Source organism: Carex rostrata, chromosome 6 (genome assembly GCF_964058835.1).
Source record: "Carex rostrata chromosome 6, lpCarRost1.2, whole genome shotgun sequence".
Lineage (NCBI taxonomy): Eukaryota > Viridiplantae > Streptophyta > Magnoliopsida > Poales > Cyperaceae > Carex > Carex rostrata.
In genome coordinates this window covers 1,498,065-1,513,572 of record NC_135923.1, presented here as the reverse complement: position 1 = coordinate 1,513,572, position 15,508 = coordinate 1,498,065, and the positions used below count along the sequence as shown (strand labels likewise).

General features: G+C 33.9%; 1 protein-coding gene across 1 annotated transcript; it reads left to right on the top strand.

Moving 5' to 3' along the window:
- Positions 1-11,699: 11,699 nt before the first annotated feature.
- Positions 11,700-13,713, top strand: LOC144555234 (uncharacterized). Its single transcript, XM_078303497.1, has 2 exons — positions 11,700-13,286; positions 13,360-13,713. The coding sequence occupies exons 1-2, from the start codon at positions 11,700-11,702 to the stop codon at positions 13,711-13,713; spliced, it is 1,941 nt and encodes a 646-aa protein (XP_078159623.1).
- The last annotated feature ends 1,795 nt before the right edge of the window (positions 13,714-15,508 follow it).

Sequence of the window (15,508 nt, the reverse complement as noted above, 5' to 3'; positions counted from 1 at the left end):
AAACAAAAAGGAATTTTTCATCAAACAACGTGTATAAATACACCTGAACAAAATGGAGTGTCAGAAAGGAAAAATCGTCACATATTAGAAGTTACTAGATCTTTACTTTTTCAATCAAATATTCCAAGAAGATTTTGGTCAGATGCTATTCTAACTGCTATATATCTTATTAATAGATTACCTAGCACAAATTTAAACAATAAAAGTCCATTAGAAATTTTAAACAAAAGAAAAATGAACTTAGATCATCTTCGAGTATTTGGATGCACATGTTTTGTACATATCAAAAGACAAGATAAATTAGATAAAAATGCAGTAAAAGCTATATTTGTTGGATATTCTTTTAAAAAAAAGTGATATAAATGTTATGATCCTTCTAACAAAAAATTATATATATCTAGAAATGTATATTTTTCTTGAAAAAGTGTCGTTTTATAAAAAAGAGGAGGATCAACAACCTAGAAATGATATTGCTCTTCCAGAACTAACAATTTTTGAAGGTACAAGAACTCAAGAAAGTCACACAAGTACAAATGAAGAGGAGTTGCACTCGGGGGGGGGGGGGGGGGGGGGGGAGGAAATCAAAATGAAGAACAAATAAATGAGGCAGAGGAGCAACACACAGGGGGAGAAAGTCAAGAAAACCCTCGCAGATCAAATCGGACAACACAACCATCATCTAGGTTACGTGATTTCGTCACATACAATGTAAGGTATCAAATTCAAAATTATATTTCTTATGACAAGGTATCCTCTCAACACAAGGTTTTTTTGACAAATATTAATGAACAAATTGAACCAACCACATTTCAAGAAGCAAAAAACAACCCTGTTTAGGACAAAGCAATGAAAGAAGAGCTCAAGGCTCTTGAAAAAAATAACACATGGTCTATTGTTCATTTACCATCTGGAAAGAAAACTGTAGGATGTAAGTGGGTGTACAAAATAAAATACAACAGTGATGGTACTATAGAAAGATACAAAGCTAGACTTGTTGCAAAAGGTTTTACCCAAACATACGGTATTGACTACCAAGAAACATTTGCTCCTGTTGCCAAAATGAACACTGTTAGAGTTCTTTTATCAGTTGCCGTTAACTTGGGTTGGAGTTTATTTCAGATGGATGTTAAGAATGCGTTCCTTCAAGGTACTTTAGAAGAGGAGGTTTACATGACTTTACCTCCAGGTCAAAAACATGAATTTGACAAAAACCTAGTATGTAAATTACACAAGTCAATTTATGGCTTAAAGCAATCTCCTCGCGCCTGGTATGCCAAACTTAGCCACTCTCTTTTACTTCACAATTTTACGAAATGTTCTGCTAACTCATCTATGTTCATTAAACACACAAACACTTCAACTACAATTGTTCTAGTTTATGTAGATGATATAATTATCACTGGAAATATTCTAGGCATTGAAATTGCTCATTCTGACAAAGGTTTGTTACTGTCTCAAAGAAAATATACCCTTGACCTTTTAAAGGAGACATGTAAACTTGGTATAAAACCTGCTAATACCCCTATGGATGCCAATAATAAACTCGAACCAGAAAGTGGTGAACCTTTAAAGGATATAGGACAGTACCAAAGATTGGTTGGTAAGTTAATTTATTTAACTGTTACTAGACCAGACATAGCTTTTGCAGTTGCTACTGTAAGCCAATTCATGCATGCACCAAGAACCACTCATCTAGATGTAGTGAACCGAATTATTAGGTATCTAAAGGGATCTCCTGGACAAGGGATATAGATGAAAAAAAATAATACTAACAATATTCTCGCTTACTCTGATGTAGATTGGGCTGGAAACTTTGATCGAAAATCAACCATAGGATACTGCACCTTTGTAGGCGGGAATCTCGTGACATGGAAAAGTAAGAAGCAGAATGTAGTTGCAAGGTCAAGTGCGGAGGCAGAATACAGAGCAATGGCATCAACAGCTAGTGAGCTAGTATGGCTCAAGCAATTATTATGCGATATGAAGATTTCATGTGAAGGGCCAATGCAAATGTATTGCGATAATCAAGCCGCCAAACACATTGCTTCAAATCTAGTGTTTCATGAAAGAACTAAACATATTGAGGTGGATTGTCACTTCATACGAGAAAAGGTTCAAGCTGGAGAATTTGAAACTCCGTTCGTGAGAAGTCAGGACCAGTTAGCTGACATTTTCACCAAAGCATTAGATAAAGGGATGTTTCAAAATATATTGTACAATTTGGGTTCTATAAATTTATTCGAACCCAACTTGAGGGGGAGTGTTGAGAAATAGAGTTTAGGTCTCAGAAAATCACCATTGACCATTTAGGAAGGAAATTAGACTAGCATCTTGAATTAGCTGTCAAGCTTAATTTAGTACCTAGCATAATTTCCTGAGATTAGACAAATCTAGAATATTGTATTTTAGGGAAATAGCCAACGGCTATATCATTTAGCATATCATTCTCAGCCTATAAAAGGCCTTCAGAATAAGTTGTAAAATCAGAAAAAATCAACACAATTATTTTCATCATTTCTCTTTCCAAAAAGTATTACATCCTCCACTTACACTAGATTACAAAACTCAAATCTATTTCAAGAACCTTAATTAGGTTGTATTACTACTTGGGATGGATCATTTAATTACCATAATGGTGCTAAGTAAAAATCAGAAGAAGTGCATCGTTCTAGTGTTGTGGCTAGTGTTGGTGTTGTCCAATTTGTGGCTAATAGTAATTAAACTTAATTACTTTTGATGTGACTAAAAAAGAAATTACAATTGTTACTTTTTCATCAACTAAATGCGTTGAAAGAAAAATGTAATTGAGTGTTATTACAAAAAGGTATTGTATCAAATAATATTAGTCAAAAATTAAACATGCATGCATGTCATAACTTACTGATGTTGAGTGTGTTCACATCAACAATTAATGTATAGAGTGATATTAGTGGCTGTAATGATAATTAATTAATACATAGCTTTATGTTATCATTATCAGAGGGACTAAAAAATCTCTCATAACTTGATACAGTACCTTTCGTTTTCTTTGATCATTGTCAGGTTTTTTTCAATGCTGACAAATATAAGCAAAGTAACTAACAATTCTAACAACTAGTAATAGTCATTTTCAGTTTTTTGTTTAAATCCAATAGTTGAGATGTTATCTATATTTTATGCATGTTAATTATAATCATGAAAAATGGTGTTGGTGCAATTTCACCTTTCAACAAATAATTTAAAGGCAACATTGTGGCATTTATGGAAACAGAGGATTGAAAGGATATTTAGGGACAATGTGTTGTTTATTGACTTGCTGGTGCTGAGAAGGGAGGAAGCCAATGACAATAGCGTTGTTTTTTCAACTGTTCCACAACTATAACGCAATAAAGGCAATTTAAATCTTTGATTAAGAATGTAAAAATGTAGGATAGGGAGTTAATTTATATGTTTTTGTATTGATGTAATTACTTGGCAGTCCCCACCAAGTTTCTCAACAAAAAACAAAAAACAAAACAAAAAAAATTAAAATTAAAATTTTCAATTGTTTGAATATAAAGAAATTTGATGAAATATTAAATAATATTAAAATTGCATTAATTGAAGCAAATCATCTACTAGAATAACAATATGTTTATGATTTTTTCTCTATTTAAAAAAAAAATTGACTTGTTTTAAGAAGATGTTATTAGAGTTAACCCATATAAGAAACCAAACATAGTTCAAGTCAAGGCACTCTATTTTTTTTTTTTTTTTATTAATCAGGTACCAAATGTTTGAGTTACTAATCAGAAAATATAACTATGTGAACTTAAAAAAAGAAATCGTTATAGTACAAATGAAATTTGACAAATTATAACTAGGGACAAAGAATTTCTTAATATTTTATTTTCCAATTCCTAGTTCGAGAAAAGAGAAAAACTTATCCAATGAAATTCAAAAAAATAAATGAATGGATTTAAGAGTTGTAGTGATAGCTCCTTGTTTTTTATCTCATAGAAAGAGAGACATTAAGCTTGTGCCATGACCTTAAGAATCAATCTTAATTTGACTTAGTGGTAAAGACAACATTTTCCGTATAGAAAGTCACAGGTTCATAATACGGATGAGGATTTATGATGAATATTAAATAATTAGGTGGCTTGTAAAAAATGACTTGGTCATTGTACAAGGTTTAAGTGAATTTTTATTGATAAAGAATTTCTAATGAACTTTTGTAGTTTTCTATATTAATATTAGGTAATCTATTGATTAAATAAGTGGCACTATTTAAAATAGAAAAAAAAAACTTTGTTGTTTTGCAAACTTGAAAATTTCACAATTAGTACAATTCGAATTTTTAAAATCTAGTACACTATTTAAAACCTTGTCTGAAGGATGCCCAAGTCGTTTATGCCAAAGATCAGAGTTAACAACTTTTGCGGAAGTACAAAAATTTATTTTGGAGTTAAAAAAATAGAGTTCATTTTCAAGAAGTCCTTCACCAATCTTGATGCCAGTTTTCCGGTTTTAAAATACAACGTTTTTACAAGAAAATATTGCATTACAATTTAATTATTGTATTAATTTATTTACATAAATTAAATTTATGGGAAATGTTTTCAAATATAAAACATTTTTAATTTGTTTACCGTATAAATTAATTTCTCCTATCCCATTTACTTTTGCTTTCAAACCATTTGCAACTATGACATATCTATTATCATAAGCCAGTTTGAGGTTTGACAATAATTGTTTATTTCCAAACATATGGTTTGTTGCACCACTATCAATCATAATTTGATTAAAAATGATTTTTTTTTTTTGAGAGTTAGAAGCAATACCACATGAGCTCTAATTTTGAATTTGGTTAGCAAGCATTCCGATGATTTGTTGGAGAATGTTGCTCTTTTGCATTTCATTAGAAAGTATTCCAATGATTTGTTGGAGTCGTGGTATCAAGATTGAATTGTTTGTGGTATTTGAGTGGAAAGGAGATGCATCTCCCCCTCTTTTCTCTGCCACTTTTCACCCTTTCGATTTGAGATTAGGATACAAGAATCAACATTGATCTCGAGTGCGACCCTCTTTTTTTGCAATTTGAACAACCATTGGGATTGCTTTGGTGATTGGTAAGACAAGTTTTGTGTCATAGCTATTTGATTTATCAATAATTTTTTTTTTTAAAGAAAGATTTTTTTTTTAAAAGATTTTTATCAAAAAAAAATTAAGGAAGATTTTTTTCAAGAAAGATTTTTCAAGAATTTTTGGTAAGAACAAATACTAGAATTTTATTTACCGGTTTTTGGTATATGCATAGGGCTCCTAATGATTAAGATTCGGCTCAAACTCGGCTCGACTCAATGAGAAAAGAAAATTGATTCGACTCTAACTCGGCTCACTTTTAAAAGAAAAAAGCTCGGCTCAGCTCATGTACACACTTGGCTCGACTCGGCTCTTGAGCTCGCAAGCCGGCTCATATTACATGTTGAAAAAATGGTCATTTAACTATTTTAAAGAAATGATCAAAGTGGGATAGAGATATTCTTGTGAATTTAAATTACATGTTGAAAAACTTTGATTATTTTTTAAAGAAATGATCTAAAGAAATTTGAAAAAAATATCATTTTTTTTAAATAATTTCAAAATGCTAGCTCATATTACATGTTGAAAAACTTCGAAATTTGAAAAAGGAAAAAATTGAAAAAAATTGAAATCTGAAAAACTTGAAATTTAAAAATTTTGAAATCTGAAAAAAGTTCAAATTTCAAATTTTTTGTAAATTTCAAATTTTTTCAGATTTCAAATTTTTTCAGATTTCAATTTTTTTTCAGATTTCAAATTTTTTCAGATATCAAATTTTTTAGATTTCAAATTTTTTCAAATTTCAAATTTTTTCTTTTTCAAAGTTTTTCAACATGTAATATGAACCGGCATTTTGAAATTATTTTAAAGAAATGATTTTTTTTTCAAATTTTTTTTGATCATTTCTTTAAAAAATAATCAAAGTTTTTCAACATGTAATTTAAAGTCACAAGAGTATCTCTATCCCACTTCAATCATTTCTTTAAAATAATTAAATGATTATTTTTTTAACATGTAATATGAGCCAGCTCACGAGCCGACTCGCGAACTCGCGAGTCGAGCCAAGTATTTACATGAGTCGAGCCGAGTTGAGTTAGGGTATTTTTTTAGTTTCGAGTCCGATTCGTTATGAAATATTGAACCGCTCAACTCATTGATTCGCGAGCCGGCTCGACTCATTAGCAGCCCTACATGTGCAGAGAGATGACTATTTTAGCTCTTTTGTTTTTATCTTTCTTTCTCTTGACACTTGTTGAGTTATTGGGTCTTTGGCGCGTGACTCTACTTTTTTTGACACTGATTGAGTTCTTGGCTCTTTGGCTCTTGACTCTTTTTTCTTCTCTTCGCTGGTACCGACTAGCTTTGCTAGTTTATATGACACTTGTGCATAATTTCATATCTATAGCTCTGATACCATGTTATTTTTTATAAGACAAGAGAAGAGATTAAATAAAACAACTTATTATTGCATTCTTATTTTGAGCTTTACATGTATCTCTATTTATAGAAGAAATTTAAAAACTAGTTGTTGTACTATTAATTACAACTATCAACTACTAACCACTAACCACTATCTCCTAACCTATTAATTACAATACACTACTCCCTAAACTAGCTGTTATAATTCAAAAATTATAACTCACTACAATAGATCCGACTTTCTGCGACCGGTTTTCCGATCGCATAACGTCCCAGCGCCAGATGCAGATAATAATACCGGTCGCTGACTCTTAATTCCAATCGCAGAAACTCTGGTCGCAGTAAGTGTTGTCGCAGATACTCGTTTGATGACGTCACTGGTCGTTGAATGACGTCAGCCGGTCGCTGATAATATTTATGCGACCATTTTTTTGTCACTGTTTTTTTCTGATGTCAGAAAAATAGGTATCTGCGACCATAATAAACGGTCGCTGATACTTCAAACCGGTCGCAGAAAGTGTTTTGCCAGGCTTTAAAAGATTTTTTTATTATTTAAATTTGCAACATTTAATAATTGGTACGACACGTACCAATATACAACATAATACACATACAAGATATCGATACATGCATACACATAATACAACATAACATCAATACATACACAAAATACAAGATATCAATACATACAAAACAGATATAAACATAAATATCAAAAAAATGTATACCATATCATCAAATAGAAAAAACAAAATGTCAAGTAATGTAAACATAAATGTAGAATAACATCAAGCAACAGATAATCTAAATGTCAAGTAGTATCTAAACCAGAAATGTCAAAACAAATATCCGAAAAAGATATAAATACCTAACCACCTAAGACGTTCCATCGCCGCCGACATCTGAGAACTGCCCCTCGTTATCATCCTCGTCATCCTGAGGAGCGGGCGGCGAGGCTTAGTGCAAGCCCGAACCTCCGGCCTGTGAGGTTGTTAGAAAGTAGTTTAGATAATTAGGATTTAGGGTTTACGGTTCACAATTAAAACATACTTATCGAATTTCGTACCTGAGAAGCTCTGAACCGAGCCTCCACCCGAGCCTCCATCTGTTCAAGTACCCAAGCTGATATCCTGTCGATATCTTCTTCTGTGAGACGCCGGGCTGGCGGCATAGAAGAATATGACTATGAAGAACGCGATTGAGAACCGCTAGACCTACTGGAGTGAAACATGCCTCTCGTCTTGCCTGAAACATTAAAAATAAGACAATTAGTACGAAATGACATAACTAAATTAAATTTAAAATTTCAAAGAATATTTATTTTACCTAGAGCACCAAGACCATAGTTGTTGCCGTGGACATTCTGATCAACAATGCCTGTAGAGTACCAAAGGTCGCTATCGTATGCGGGCCATGTGTCTCTATTCTCTCCATACTTCTCCGTCATAGCTCTCTCATATTTTAGCTGCAAATTTTATAAAATATAACAATAATGTTATGTACAACCAAAACCAAGATATTTTCTAAACAATTCAAAAGTATTATTACCTGTGTGTTTTTAGCCTTAACATTAATGTATTCCTCCGTCTTCTTTCTCGTATGGGTAGGCTGGAATAACTCTTCCGACCATCTGAGTTCGCGCCCTTGTGTTTGCTCCTGTTAAGAATTTGAAAGATCATTTCATTTAAAAAAAGATTATCAAGGTTAGTTCGATTAGATTCAATTGGAATGAAAATAAATTAATTTAATGAAAAATAACTTACGAAGCGCTGTTTGTGAACAAGCATGTTCACAGAGCCCGTTGTGGCCCCTGAACCTTCGGCATTGGCCCTATTTTCTGCATTTCGCTTGCTCCGACTGATAAAATCATCGCTGCACCAATGATCGACGAGTCCGGGCCAGTACGCTGGCTTGATCCATTCGCAGTAGGGGTGAGGAGCAGCCCCACGCTCCTTCCACTCAAGCATTGAATCTCTGTACTGCTTGTTTGCTGCCCCCTTGCATTTATTAAGCATATCTTTCAGCCGTACATCAGCTATTTTTCTAAATGTAGTCCATGCCTCACGCTCCACTACATCCGATGCAAACTGGTAGTGCTTCTGCAATGCATAGTGGACAATTAATATCGTACTTCCTAGATAATATTCTTATTATTAGAGGTTTTGTTTCAAAAAATTTTACTTACCAAAAAGAATTTCTCAAAAAACATGCCTCAACTTGATTTCTCAAAACTCATAAAGAAATCAAATCATAAATGCTATGGTATCTCAAAAAGAATTTGTTTTTAACATATGATTTTTAATATAAGAAACAAGAGAATACAAAAGAGAAAAACTTATTTCAGAGAAACACTTAACAAGTTAATTAGTACCATCATGTACACACACATGATATTTCTCAAGCGAAGAGAATAAAGATAGTTGACACACACATGGCATTGTGCTGGTGTAATAAATTAAATTATCCTATTTGGCATTGTTCTATTTAACACTAGCATACTCAATAATTAAAATAATAAGTAATAACCATAGATGTAAGAAGTTACTTACATGAACAAATATTTTTCAGACAGGGATTAAGACTAATAAGTAATAACCAAATGCAACAAAACAAAATTACCGGACTCGGTTTCCTTCCATCAAATTCAAACATTGACACAGATCAAACATCATTAGAAACCAAGAAACAGTGATGTAGTTAACCACTACAAATCACACGTCCAAACCGACCATTAGTCCAAAATCTCTGAAAATCACCTATGCTATACAAGTACACACTCGAAAATCACCATGCTGTCTCAGTTTCACCCCTTCCCCGTACACATCGAAAATCATGCCGTGATAACCAAAAAAAAAAAAAAATTTGAGCAATCAATTTACTTAATCAGAGCCTTCGATCCTTCCCTATCCTGGTTCACCGGCCGCCTCGTTTGTCTTTGCATAGCCTTCGATTCTTCCCTCTAACAACAAATTGAAAAAAACACAAATTGAAAAGACAACTTAACCACGAGAAAAGCGGAGAGCAGAGAATAGCTAGCTTGATTTAGAGAAAATCTAACCTAAACAGCGAGAGGATATCGCGAGAGGAAGCGGTTGAGTCCGGATGAGGGAGAGTCGTCGGAGGAGACAGAATCGATCGGCACCGGAGGCAGAATTGATTTTCGAGAAGAGAGAGGTTTGGAGTTTTGGCGATCAATTTCAAAGGAGTTTTGGCGGAGAAGAAGGGTTTTGGCGATTTGGCAGAGAAGGTCGCGCTAGCGCCTTTTTTTCAGCGAAAAAATTCGTTCAGCGACCGGCGTCAGCACCGGTCGCTGATACCGGTCGCAGAAAATCCTGGTCGCTTTAAGTTTTTTGTTTTTCTTTTTTTTTTGGGAAAAATCGACTATCTGTGACCGGCGTCAGCACCGGTCGCTGACACCGGTCACAAAAAAAGCGTTCTGCTGTAGTGACTAGTCATTATTTTTAACACACCATCATGCATGGAAGTTAAGATTCTACTAGTAGTAGCAAAACTAATTATGGTTCTTGAGTTTTTTTTTTGTTGTAAGTAGAGAAGCAAAAGAGAGACATACAAGGAGAGGTCAATAAATTAAACTGGTGTTTTTTTTGTGGTTATTTATTATTTATTTTTATTTTTTTGAGGAGAACACGCCGGTAGGCTTTCATTGCATAAAAACATTGTTACATGACTAAGAAACTTAAGAATTAATTACTTCCTTCTTACATTGCAAGACTACCCTGTCTATTTTTTTGAGGAGAACACGCCCGTATAACGTACCCTGTGAAGTTTAACTTATCAGTCCTACCTTTCCTCGCTAGCAGGTCTGCCAAAAAATTTTGTCATCTCGGAATGTAGAAACACTCAAACATATATAGACATTTCCCTGAATGATTTCCACACTTGTAGGGGATTTTTTTTTTTATTTAGAATTACGCTAAAATAATTCATTCAAACAAGCCTTGTAAGGCCGGATTTTCTGTAACTAGCCTCCACCGATCCCTAGGATCGGTGGAGCAAAAAAAAGCAAAACTACACCGGTCCTAGGGACCGGTGTAGCTCATTTTTCGTCTGCCACAACGGTTACACGGAGGATTACACCAAAACGCACCTGCACCGATCCTGTGGATCGGTGTAGCTTAAAAATTAGTCCACCGGTCCTGTGGATCGGTGTAGGTTCACACTATACCATTTACCCAGCCGCACCCTTCTTCTTCTCTTCCCGATCTCCATTTTTCTTTCTTCTTCCTTCTATTTTTTCTTATTTTGTTTTTTTCAGATTCAGTAGAGGAGTTGTCATATGAACAGATCGCCACCACCATTGTACTCAGCATCGTCTTCTGATTATTATTGTGAGTTTTTTTTTACTCATATGCTTATATTTAGTGTTATAAAATTGAAAAATATTTAGAGTTTGATTTAGTGTTTATTTTTTACTCATATGTTTATATTTTAGTTTTTTTTACTCATATGTTTATATTTTGAGTTTTTTTACTCATATATTTATATTTAGTTTATTTTTTACTCATATGTTTATATTTATTGTTTTTCTGTACTCATATATTATGTAGTGTTTTTTTATATGTTTATATATTTAGTGTGTTTTTTTTATTCATATGTTTATTTAGTATTTTTTTTACTCATATGTTTATTAATTTAGTGTTTGATTTTTGTTCAGCAAAATGTCACTGCTATTGATCAATGTGTATTATGGTGGTAACCTCCAAAGCACTTCAACAGGTGTTGGTTATGACATAGGGGCTGCATTTACCTTTACTGTATCTGATTCTACCAGTTTTGCTATTATAAGACGGCAAATATACGTTGGACTTGAATTGCTTCCGAGTCGAGTCAAATTGACAATCAGGGTACGTATGAACACAGCACCGCCCGGATCGTACCATTTCTCACTATTTCGGATAGAAAATGAGGAAACTTGGGATGCCATTAAACAAACTGCAGCTCAAGTGGCTGGATTTAAGGTTATAGAATTGGTAGCTGAGGCGCACCAGGCTAGAAACCAAACCAGTTATGATCCGTGTCCAGATAGTTTGCCCGGAGGTAGTAACACATCGTCGGTTCAGACCGGCTTTGATCCTAATTCGGGCAGTGTACCTGTACCCACCTACACACATCCGGTTCAGGCCGGTGACGACCTTTGTGAGCAATCAGATCAAGACACAGAATCTGATAGAAGTTCTTTTGATGATGATGATTCGGATGAAGCATGGAACGCAGATATGGACGAAGCGGAAGCTGAAATGAACGACAGAGAAATATTGAAGGATTGGCACAACTCGATCCCATTTCTCAATCGAGGACCTAAGCATCCATGTTCCTCATTCCACGATGATTTGCCAATGCCATACGCGGATCGTGCATTTTTTGCGAACCCCCCCAGGTTAGATGAAAAATTTGCTGAAGGTCAAATGTTTGAATCCAAAGCCAAACTAAAATCAGAACTTGCTGAATTTCACCTAAACAAAAACACAGAGTTAGACGTGCTAAACAGCAGCAAAACCAAGTATAGAGTTAAATGTAAATCTTCAAAATGCCAATGGAAATTGTATGCAATTGTAGTACCAACAGGTGCATGGACAATTTCCACCAACCCGTTTATCCACACATGTTTTGGCAGTGCTGAAAGGTTGGATAGTCATCAAATGACTTCTAGAGTAATTGCTGATATTATTAAACCGGCTTTGAAAGATGATCTGGAGTTAAGCATTAAAATGGTCAAGCATCTGGTTAAAGTTAAATTTGGGACAGTAGTGCCCTCGTATAATAAGTTGTGGAGAGGTAGAGAACTTGCAATTGCGGACTTGTTTGGGAGTTGGGAGAAGTCTTACGAGGTGCTGCCATCGTTTTTGGCTGCCATCAAAGCGTCTAATCCAGGTACACAGTACCTACTAGAAAGTGAACCATCAACCAAGTTTAATATCAATATTTTCAACCGGGTTGCATGGGCATTTGGGCCATGCATTGAGGCATGGCCTCATCTTCGACCCGTTATCAGTGTTGATGCCGGGTTCTTATCCGGAAGGTATAAGGGTAAACTTTTTATGGCTTGTGCTTACGATGCAGAGCAACAACTCTTGCCACTTGCATTTGCAATTTGTGAAAAAGAGTCTATAGAAAATTGGGGTTGGTTTATGAATTGGTTGCGTACCAATGTTGTCGGACCAGGAAAAATGTGTGTCATCTCGGACCAGCATCTTGGTATACGAGGGGTGTTTGAGGCTCCTAATCTGGGATGGTGTGAGGAACAAGGTGAAGCTGTACACCGACTGTGTGCACAGCATATTTGTGAAAATATTTGGAAAAGATACCCTCAAAAGTGGATCAAAAAGGTATTCAAGAAATTTGTTGAGAAAAAAAAAATCTGGAGATTTGAAGAGGGGATGGATTTGATTAAGCAAAGAGATGCAGCTGTACATGACTACATTATGAAATTTGGTAAACGGCTCCGCAACTCTGATGCAGAGCCTTTGGCTCTGCATAAGTGGGCACAAGTGCATGATGGATTCCTTAATCGGTGGGGTATAATGACAAGTAATGGCTCTGAGGTACTAAACATTGTATTTAGGATTGCCAGACAACTACCTGTGTGTGCAATTGTTGATAAGACATTTTATAAGTGCGTCGACTGGTTTGTAAATAGGCGGGAGGTTGCGATTGGATGGGAGGCAACGGGATTGGATTTTTCAATGAACATTACACAAGTTTTACATCGTCGTAATGAGAAAGCAAGAAAACATGATGTAAGACCGATGTATTATGGCCATAACAACTATGAGGTTATTGATAAAGATGGACTTCTCGAGACAGTAAGTTTTTGTATGAAAAATCTAATTATTTACTTTCACGTAATACATTTGATGTAAATTTTTTTAATTGAAGGGAGTTCGGGGCGAAGTGAAGTACAATGTTACCTTCCCTCCGGAAGGAATGCCTATATGTTTGTGTCAGAGACCTCAATTAACAGGAATTCCATGTAACCATGTTCTTGCAGTTTGTTTCGTGAGGAGGCTAAATCCTAACAACTATGTTAGCCCATATTACAGCTTACAAAATTATATAAACACTTGGTCTGGTCGTTTCAATGGATTTGGAAATAAACGGGATTGGCCATTGTATAATGGCCCCGTTATAAGGCCAGATCCGGATAAAGTAAATAAGGGTAGGAGAAAACACAAGCGAATTAAAATGGCTATGGACAAGATGGAGGCCCCTGCGAAGAGGCGTAATGCTTGACAACATAATTAAGAGGCAACTTCAGCAAGACATTCGGGTATAACAATTTTAAAATTCAAAAGACAATTCGTTTGCATAATTACTATTTTATTTGAACTAAGTTGTACTCATCTGTAACAGGTGCATCGACTTGATAAACTCCTAGGAATTTCTAAGAATTGGTTGCGTTGACATCATTTGTAAAAGTTGTACTCATTAATGTTTCTTATTTAGACATTTTTATTGTATTCTAAGAATTGATTCCCTTCTATGGCAGCAGCATTTTTCTGCACACCTGAACTTTAAAGATTAATTCCCGCCAATTGGCTACACCAAATTTTGTGTTCTTTATATGAAAATTTCCCTTAAGTCATGATCTATATGCATGTAAAACAGTTTTGTAAAACTCGGTCCAGAGCTATGTGAAATATGTGTTTTTGTACAGGAGAATCTGCTGGTATTGAGGCAGCAGCATTTTTCTGCACACCTGAACTTTAAAGATTAATTCCCGCCAATTGGCTACACCAAATTTTGTGTTCTTTATATGAAAATTTCCCTTAAGTCATGATCTATATGCATGTAAAACAGTTTTGTAAAACTCGGTCCAGAGCTATGTGAAATATGTGTTTTTGTACAGGAGAATCTGCTGGTATTGAGGCAGCAGCAACAAACAAGCATAATTTGAGCAACATATTTAGTCATGCTACAAACATTCAAATAAGCATAATTTAAAGGATAATTAAAGTAAGTCTAATTAAAGTTACAATAGTCCATTAAACATAAATTTAAAGCCAATCTAACATTAACCTTACATTAATGGATCCAATCTAATTACTCTTCAGGTACCTCTGCAAAAAAAATTTTAAATGTATCATGCATTATGCAATAAATGATGGATCCAATCCAAAAATTAAAATGTATCATGTTTAATAGAACATGTTGTAAGTAATATTTATTTGCATCTTCCATCCGACTGTTGTAAGTAATACGAGTCTTATGTGAATTTATCTGGTTCAATGAAGAGGAAGGCTGCCAAAAAGAAATAAAACATTATAAACCCTTCAAATACTTCATATAATATTTATTTGCAACAAATAATTAATAGATATAATCAAAATTACCATATCACGAACTTTCCATGCTCTGTGGTTCTGTGGTGCTAATTTCAACAGCTCCGGATAATTCACTTTATCCATTGACTCTGTTAGAAAATTTGATAAACAATATTTTTGCAACTAATGAGAGTCATCACACATAATTATATAAACAAACATTTTTTTCAAGCATATGGCTACAATAATCAAAATTTATGTAAAAAACATATCATCTAATTTTGATTTTAATAATAAACTTCATGAATATTACTAATTTTATACATTATAATTTTATCTAATTTTAAACTTCATGAATATTACTAATTTTACACATTTATAATTTTATCTAATTTTAAACACCATGAGAGTCATCACACATTTATCTAATTTTATACAAATTATAATACATATTACTAAAAAGTTACATTATACTACATGAATACTTAATTACACAAATTTATTCTACATAAATACTAAATTACACTAAATTAACATCAAATGAACTATAAATTAACACTACATTAGCACTACATTACACTAAATTAAAATCAAATAAACGCTAAATTAATACTACATTAGCACTAAATTACACTAAATATACTCCAAATTAACACTAAATTACACCAAATACTAATTTCACACTACATTTCACAAAAACAATCTAAAAATACTAAACAAACTAAATTAAATTATTTATTTATTTTAATTCGGCTAAAATAAAA

Coding starts and splice junctions, on each gene's coding strand:
- LOC144555234 (XM_078303497.1), top strand. CDS start 11,700: ATGGACGAAGCGGAAGCTGAAATGAACGACAGAGAAATATTGAAGGAT. Junction 13,287..13,359: donor AAGATGGACTTCTCGAGACA/GTAAGTTTTTGT, acceptor TTTTAATTGAAG/GGAGTTCGGGGCGAAGTGAA.